The 9,415-nt window shown below is 45.3% G+C and overlaps 1 protein-coding gene across 1 annotated transcript in view; it reads right to left on the reverse strand.

Moving 5' to 3' along the window:
- Positions 1 to 9,415, reverse strand: part of LOC116056499 (melanoma receptor tyrosine-protein kinase-like) — a 62,568-nt gene that overhangs the window by 29,582 nt on the left and 23,571 nt on the right. Inside the window, exon 2 of the mRNA XM_031308624.2 lies at positions 749 to 900. Coding sequence (XP_031164484.1) covers positions 749 to 900 — 152 coding nt within the window. The remainder of the gene's footprint in view (positions 1 to 748; positions 901 to 9,415) is intronic.

Here is a 9,415-nt window from a genome sequence, read left to right on the forward strand (position 1 = left end):
CCTAACCATAACCTAATTCTAACCCTAATCCTAAAACCAAGTCTTAACCCTCAAACAGACCTTTAAACTGGTGGGGTCCAGCAGTTTGGCCCCACAAGGCTGTTGGGACCCCACAAGTATACTGGACTCCCGGTTTTTGGACCCCACAAATATAGTTAAACAAGAACGCAAAGACACACACACACACACACACACACACACACACACACACAGACACACACACACACAGGACTTCCTTCGACATATTAACATATTATATTATTGTTGAAGAACAACAACAAAAGTTTTGACTGAAAAGTTGCAAAGTCAACGGGAAGACAACACGAGGGTTAGAATGTGCCGTTAATTTCAGACATTCTGCAGAGATAACTTCACATGAAACTGTCCAAACATTAAATTGGACGTGCAGCTGTTCTTCTCCCGGCGTCCGTGTTGATATCCGGGGTTCCATGTTCCTGTTTCTGTTTGGCAGTCGACTGTCAGTTCACAGATGTCAGAGCGTCCTTGAATGCAACACACACACAAAAAGAAGCTCCCAGCACACATCTGCAGCGCCGGAAGGAAAATGTCACTCTGACTCAAACAAAGATGTAATTCATTAGTTTCAACCTGGACCCTATGTTCCTATGCATTTGTGTCTGATGGCGTTTTTCCACTACATGGTACCTGCTCCACTCAGCTCAGCCGCGGTGCCCCGTCTTCCATTTTCTGTGTGTGTGTGTGTGTGTGTGTGTGTGTGTGTGTGTACCTGTAGGAAGGACAGGTCCTGGTGCGCCAGCGTGTACGTGACCTCCAGGTTCTCCAGGACCACAGAGCAGTTAGCGTACATCCTCACCATGTTGTCATAGTGATAGTCCCTGGTCCCCAACAACGTCAGATAGTTGCTCATCCCCTGGCACACTGAGAGAGAGTGAGTGAGAGAGAGATTGTAGTTCCTCCGATACTTCCCCACTGTTGTACTGAAGTGCAAAAGCTTCGCAGCAGGTATAAACGATTTAGGGATAATGTACATTTGAGTTCTAACAAGTTTCTGTTTGGTGATGCACACACAGACAAAACATAAACATGCACGCACACACACAGAATATTTTCCTCTGAGATGTAGCCGAGTACAAGTAGAAAGTATTATAAAATCTAAATATAGTACCTCAAAACTGTAATCAAACGCAGCCCTGTGTGGCTTCTTGTTTTCTACATCCATCCTGTTGTTAATACAGTAACTCATACAACCCCCCCGATGATAAAAAACTGGGCTTTTGTTGCTTTTTTTTGACGTTTGTCTCTTTTTCCAACATTTTTGCCTCTTTATTTTTAACATTTTTGTTGCTTATTTCAAGGTTGTTTTTTTTGCACAATTTATTTCGCCGTTTTTGTCGCCTTTCTGAAGGATTTTATTTTTTTTAAGTTGATACTTCTTTTTGAATTTTTGTTTGTTTTGTTTTTGAGGGTTTTTGTCATTTTATTTCCGATCTTCTTGTCAAAAGGCGAGTTTTTTTTTTCTCCCAATTTTTTTGATTTTTTTTTTTTTAAATCAATGCTGACACACATGTCCTGGAGCCTCTCCTCCCCCACCCCCCCAGTGTTAAACCCAAAGTTACGCCCTTGCAGTAACTGGATACCAAAGCATTTGAACCTGTTTGTCCGTCATGTACTTCCAGAAACAAAAGTTAAGTGATGTTTGCAGATAAGAAGTCATTATGTAAAGTCTTTAAAGAGACGTGTGTGGGAGGAGCAGGTAGGTGTGACAGCTTCACAAAAGAAAAGAAAAACGAGTTCAGCAGCTGCTGCGGTACAAATCTGACAGATCAGGAATTTGTGTAGGACTGGAATGAAAGCGTACAGGCTCGGTCGGTTCCTGCAGAACCTCGGAAACAACTCCCGTCTAACCCTTGTTGGGAACCGAGCGGTGTTGTTCCACGCTATCTTTAAACACAGAGCTCTCAGAGCATGTGACCTCTGAGACAAAGGAAACCACGTGGCTAACATGTGGCCTGAGCGCCGCTTTTCAATCAACGACAATGAGGCCTTCAGGCCAACTCTAAAGCCTAAAAGTCACAACTCTGAGAAAAATGGCCGGAGGTAGGTAGGTAGGTAGATAGATAGATGGATAGATAGGTATAGATGGATAGGTAGGTAGGTAGGTAGGTAGGTGTGTGTGTATATATATATATATATATATATATATATATATATATATATATATATATATATATATATATATATATATATATATATATATATATACATACACAGTCCCTCCAGAAAAACTCTGTATATTTATGCGGGGGGGGCCCGCATTTTTTCAAATACGCCGCACTTGCGCCGCATAAATTTCAAATTTCCGTGCAAAATATGCGGGGGTTGAATGATTTCATAATCCCCGCATTTTCGTTGCAAAAAAGTTACATATATCTTATCAGAAAGTTGAAAAATGTTGCGTTTACTTCAGACAAGAGCAGCCATTTCCCCCTGTTGCCATGGGAACGTTATGAAGTGACGTAATTACGCGACGTGAACATCATCGAAAAGCTGCAAACCCCGCGATGAAGCCACGATGGAACCGCAGTTTTTGCAAGTTCCCGCAATTTCATCGCATAAAATTGCATAAATATCCCGCATATTCCATCGCATTTTTTAAGAAAATGTGCCGCATAATCAAGTCAAATCAATCGATTTTTGCCTGCAACAATCACAAAAAAACTCTACAGAAGTTGTAGTTCACACTTCTTCATCCCACTCCCATCGAATTTCTGACCATTACCGCCCGCACCCGCAAAACTCTGAGAATGTATGCCCGCACAATAATCGAGATGCATTGATTTTGTGTCTTCTCACGTCCCACATGAGAAAACACGTCATTTTATAGGTTAATGGACCTTTTTCACAGCAGACATTTTGACTTGTCATAGTAGGAAAAGCACAGCTGAGATTGATAACCTTAACGATGGCTCAGTTCCATCAAATGTCCCAGAAAGCTATTTCAGTGAGTCAGCATGAACAATACCAGGACCTCTCCTAAGTGGAATGCAGCCATCATTAATGGTTGTGAATACACCTGTGCTGTTCCTACTATGACATGTCAACATGTCTGCTGTGAAAAAGGTCTATAGGGACAAGATGCAGGGAAAGAAGGCAGGTGCTTGCTTCTGTGAGAAGGGGAGGAAGGAGCAGAGGATGAGGGGCCGTGTCTGCTCATATATATATATATATATATATATATATATATATATATATATATATATATATATATATATATATATATATATATATACATATATATATATATCAATGCCAATGCAGCCCTCTAGTTCACACCTACATGTTACCTGCGAGAACACTGACTTCCTATTGGCCGGGGTCCCTGAACGCTCAGTTTTTGGTCCCTGATTCCAGGGTGGTGCCCCGTTTTGATTGTGAATTTGATAAAGTTATTGATACACATATTGATAAAACATCTTTGATAAATTGCTAATTATTGAATCTGTACCTTCCTAATCCCCATCACCGTCCTGATTCCTCGTTTGAAAATGATTCTTGGTCAGAAACGTTGGGTTTCTTTCAACCAAATTATAAAAAAATAAAGTAGATGGTTCCCAGTCAGTTCACTGCTTTCATTACATGTGGGTGTTTAACTCAATTGTATGGCATTTAGACACACACACACACACACACACACACACACAGAACAGGTCTGATCTGTCAGATTCTTCCTTGGATGACGTCCTCAGCTGTTGTACTGTACGGCTAACTGAACATGAAAGGAGTGTGTATGTGTGTGTGTGTCTTCCAACGGAAGTGCGTGGGAATGCGTTTGCAGTCTTTAATCATCAGAAGACAGATGTTTATTATCACAAACTGCTTCAGTGCATTTATCTGATGACTGTGGGGTTTTCTCGTGTCAGCTTGACCGAAGCAGAATAAACTCTGAATAATTCACTGAAGTACGTCTACAGAGACACCAGTCGACTGCTCCTTCATCCCAACGGTGACGCTTCCAACATTAACTTCTAGTTGTTCAGCTTCATCTTGTGTAATCAATGTAATGTGAAAGACAACATCAGTGTTTCTTAACGTAATCTTGCCACAAGTAGCGTCTGAAGTGTGTGTGATCTCTGACTGAAACAAGTAATCACATTACTGTAAGGCCTCCTGCACACAGGCTGCGTGAGCCTGTCTGTTTCAACCATAGACAGTAAATAGTGAGCAACCTGTCTGAAAGTTGGAAGTCTTCTGGTAGCTGTGCCAAGAGAAATCTCAATCATTCCCAATCTAGCAGAGACGGAGAGCGTAGGTATATGTAAGGAGATAACATAGACACAGGCTAATTATTGATCACTAAAATGATAGTTAACATTAGTAATTAAACTTAAACAGCTAATGGAAGTCCAAACTGCCTGAGAGCTTCTCCTGTACTATACGGTAATTCCTCTACTATGAGACAGTAAGTCTCGTGGTTATGACCCAATCGTTAGCCTATTTTTATAAAAACGTCTGCTACGGAGCCATAACGTGAGGTACAAGGTAATGGAGCCTTTTATACATTGTCGTGTTTCTTTAGAAATAAACAATGGAAAAATAGAGTCTTTAAACTCTTCAGATGTAAAGTTATTCTCTGTCAAAGTGACGTCAAAATGAATGGCAGTCAAGGGGATGCTAACGGGAGGTGATGGCTTGGTAGCAGCAAAATGGCGTTATAGGCGGTACGCTTTGTGGAGGCTGGTTTACCCCCTTGGTGACACGCAGGCAGTGTGCAAGTTCTAACCTGTTAACATGGGAGCCGAAATAAAAACGCATGAATCAGAAAACACGTGCTTGCTAGAAATAGGACTGACGCCTGTTTTTCATGCGACACGCAAGCGTGTTGGAAGCTTTTCCAGGCAAAATAGAATACGAAAAGATGTTTATATGTTATTTAGACACAAATACATTTAATAAATGACATGTTGATGTTTGAAAGTCTCGAGGTTTTGACATAAATGCAGATATAAATGTAATTTAAAAAAATAATAATAATGAATGATTTTCTAATATTGCACCTGTCAATACAGAACGAAATATTCTGGAGCCTATTTTGCCGTCAATACTGCCGACGTTGTCTTTGCTGTAATCAAATCATTATATATTTATGTTTATGGAAACATCCATGTGTACAGACAAGGCTAGCAGCAGCAGCAGCGCCGCGTCAGACACCTTTCTGGTGTGCAAAGACATAGAAAACGCCACGCTCACGCCACGCAGCTGACACGCCATGCTCACGCCACGCAGGCAGTGAGCAGGAGGCCTAAAGCTGCAGACACACCAACCAGACGGCCAACCCTCAGCAGAAAAGGCAGTTGGACTGATCAGTCTCCCCGAGTTGGTCAGAAAAGTAGACGTAATACGTCTCCATAACAGCAGGCGAGACTAATCTGTATTCTCGCCCAAAAATGAAAACCGGCAGGTGATTGGATGAATGCGTCATGTGGGTCTTCATTTCAGATTCACAAAGGTCAGTTTAAAAGATTTTCGTCAGATTTTGAGAGACTCTAGGCTCTATGTATCAGTTCGAAGAAAGAGTTCTGTCCACATTTCCAAAATGTCTCCGTCCACAGGAGAATGCAACGATTCCTTAAGCTAAAACAAGCATGGTGTGGATTAAATCTACATCAGCGGTACATCAAAGAAAAGAACATTGTGTGAAGTGAGTTCATTATTATTTATATATACTTGACAGCTATGTCTTCACCTTTTATTTATCTAACCGCTTCCTGGCAGAAGACCTGGAGGTAATGTGGTAACACCCAAAGCTAAATGATGAGTGACATCAGTGTTTAAAGTAATCTTGCAACAAGTAGCGTCTGAAGTGTGTGTGACCACGTGAGCGTGTCAGCTGCGTGGCGTGAGCGTGTCACCTGCGTGGCGTGAGCGTGTGAGCTGCGTGGCGTGTGAGCTGCGTGGCGTGTCAGCTGCGTGGCGTATCAGCTGCGTGGCGTGTCAGCTGCGTGGCGTGAGCGTGTCACCTGCGTGGCGTGAGCGTGTGAGCTGCGTGGCGTGTGAGCTGCGTGGCGTGTCAGCTGCGTGGCGTGTCAGCTGCGTGGCGTGTCAGCTGCGTGGCGTGAGCGTGTGAGCTGCGTGGCGTGTGAGCTGCGTGGCGTGAGCGTGTCACCTGCGTGGCGTGAGCGTGTGAGCTGCGTGGCGTGTCAGCTGCGTGGCGTGTCAGCTGCGTGGCGTGTCAGCTGCGTGGCGTGAGCGTGTCACCTGCGTGGCGTGAGCGTGTGAGCTGCGTGGCGTGTGAGCTGCGTGGCGTGTGAGCTGCGTGGCGTGTGAGCTGCGTGGCGTGAGCGTGTCAGCTGCGTGGCGTGTCAGCTGCGTGGCGTGTCAGCTGCGTGGCGTGTCAGCTGCGTGGCGTGAGCGTGTCACCTGCGTGGCGTGAGCGTGTGAGCTGCGTGGCGTGTGAGCTGCGTGGCGTGTCAGCTGCGTGGCGTATCAGCTGCGTGGCGTGTCAGCTGCGTGGCGTGAGCGTGTCACCTGCGTGGCGTGAGCGTGTGAGCTGCGTGGCGTGTGAGCTGCGTGGCGTGTGAGCTGCGTGGCGTGTCAGCTGCGTGGCGTGTCAGCTGCGTGGCGTGAGCGTGTGAGCTGCGTGGCGTGTGAGCTGCGTGGCGTGAGCGTGTCAGCTGCGTGGCGTGAGCGTGTCACCTGCGTGGCGTGAGCGTGTGAGCTGCGTGGCGTGTCAGCTGCGTGGCGTGTCAGCTGCGTGGCGTGAGCGTGTCACCTGCGTGGCGTGAGCGTGTGAGCTGCGTGGCGTGTGAGCTGCGTGGCGTGTGAGCTGCGTGGCGTGTGAGCTGCGTGGCGTGAGCGTGTCAGCTGCGTGGCGTGTCAGCTGCGTGGCGTGTCAGCTGCGTGGCGTGAGCGTGTCACCTGCGTGCCGTGAGCGTGTGAGCTGCGTGGCGTGTGAGCTGCGTGGCGTGTCAGCTGCGTGGCGTATCAGCTGCGTGGCGTGTCAGCTGCGTGGTGTGTCAGCTGCGTGGCGTGAGCGTGTCACCTGCGTGCCGTGAGCGTGTGAGCTGCGTGGCGTGTGAGCTGCGTGGCGTGTCAGCTGCGTGGCGTATCAGCTGCGTGGCGTGTCAGCTGCGTGGCGTGAGCGTGTCACCTGCGTGGCGTGAGCGTGTGAGCTGCGTGGCGTGTGAGCTGCGTGGCGTGTGAGCTGCGTGGCGTGTCAGCTGCGTGGCGTGTCAGCTGCGTGGCGTGAGCGTGTGAGCTGCGTGGCGTGTGAGCTGCGTGGCGTGAGCGTGTCAGCTGCGTGGCGTGAGCGTGTCACCTGCGTGGCGTGAGCGTGTGAGCTGCGTGGCGTGTCAGCTGCGTGGCGTATGTATGTTAAAATTTGCACTTGTAAAAAATATTCACACACGTGATCTGAATTTGAAGTCATACAAAGAAAAAAAACATGAGAGCTTGTAAAAAAAATCTGAACTTGTAAGTTGAAATTTGCACATGTAGAAAATGTTCACACACCTGTATTCTGAATGTGAAGTTACAGAAAAAATATTCACAAATGTGTAGATTGATATTTACATGAACACAATGACAGCTGCAAACTTATAATGCAACATTTACTCGTGTACTTGTTTTTTTACTCTGGTTCATTTTCCATCACAACCACAACTCAGTGATTACAACCTCTGGAATCTGTCACTGCAACTTCACATATGTGCTCTCTCGCATCACAAAGTGGCCAATCTGCGCACCTCGACTTTCACAACACTCTTGACGATACATTTGGTGCAAAACTAATTTGTACCTGTGGACTTAGGCTGTGGAGCTCTGAGCTAACAGAACGGGAAAAGCCTTCTTATATACAGTCTATGGGAAAATCAGGGTTTCTATCGCCAGATGAGGGACAACTCTGTCTGGCTTATTTATGTAGCATGGAAACTTGGTGGAATAGCATGCTAGCGTTAGCTAACTAGCAGCCAGCCCGCTTCTAAATAAATACCTTTTAATTGTCTAAACACTTTTTAACAGTTAAACTAAAACACTGGCGGTGAGCTCCACGGCCTGCAGCCGCAGACGGACTGTCATCAGTGGAGATCGACCAGCGTAGCAACACTGCTTTTGCCAGAAAGCTTCGCTGCCGACCTCGACCTGCAGTCGGAGCTCCAGCGGGACACGGAGAGCCCCACATCCGGTAGCAGCAGCCCATCCCCCGGCCATGACCAGAGCTTGCTTTGCTGATGTTGTGCATCCCTGCTAAGAATTGCACCCGCTTGGGCAGAAACAATCATTTCTGCAGAATTCATTGCTGCCGAAAATTGCATCTAGGTAGCAAGGAAATGCTACTACAGAGTCTGATAAAACATTGATGTCTCTAAATCTTACTTCTAACATTCTAATCATTATTGATGAACATGACAAAGAGATTTACTATTGCCTAGTTTTTAAACAGTACTTTGCCTTATAAAATCATTATTTTCCCTAGTGGATGCAATTCTCGGCAGGGATGCGAAACTTGGCACCTGTTACCCACTGATGACGGTCCGTCTGCGGCTTCAGGCCCTGGAGCTCACCGCCAGTGTTTTAGTTTGACTGTTAAAAATGTTTAGACAATTAAAAGGTATTTATTTAGAAGCGGGCTGGCTGATAGTTAGCTAACGCTAGCATGCTATTCCACCAAGTTTCCATGCTACATAAATAAGCCAGACAGAGTTGTCCCTCATCTGGCGATAGAAACCCTGCTTTTCCCATAGACTGTATATAAGAAGGGTTTTCCCGTTCTGTTAGCTCAGAGCTCCACAGCCTAAGTCCACAGGTACAAATTAGTTTTGCACCAAATGTATCGTCAAGAGTGTTGTGAAAGTCGAGGTGCGCAGATTGGCCACTTTGTGATGCGAGAGAGCTCATATGTGAAGTTGCAGTGACAGATTCCAGAGGATGTAATCACTGAGTTGTGGTTGTGATGGAAAATGAACCAGAGTAAAAAAAAAAGTATACTAGTTAATGTTGCATTATAAGTTTGCAGCTGTCATTGTGTTCATGTAAATATCAATCTACACATTTGTGAATATTTTTTCTGTAACTTCACATTCAGAATACAGGTGTGTGAACATTTTCTACAAGTGCAAATTTCAACTTACAAGTTCAGATTTGTTTTACAAGCTCTCATGTTTTTTTTCTTTGTATGACTTCAAATTCAGATCACATGTGTGTGAATATTTTTTACAAGTGCAAATTTTATTTTTACAAGTGCAAATTCAATTTTTACAAGTGCAAATTTGAACATACAAGTTCAGATTTTTTGTTCTGCAAGTTCTCACATCGTATTCTACAAGCTCTCCCGTTTTGCACCATATTTACCTTCATAGGTTGGTTGGGGTGATGGATGGGTCAAACAACAGGACTTTCATCCTGCGTGTCAGGATTCCTAAACCCAACCATCTCG

The sequence above is a fragment of the Sander lucioperca genome, chromosome 23, assembly GCF_008315115.2.
Source record: "Sander lucioperca isolate FBNREF2018 chromosome 23, SLUC_FBN_1.2, whole genome shotgun sequence".
NCBI lineage: Eukaryota > Metazoa > Chordata > Actinopteri > Perciformes > Percidae > Sander > Sander lucioperca.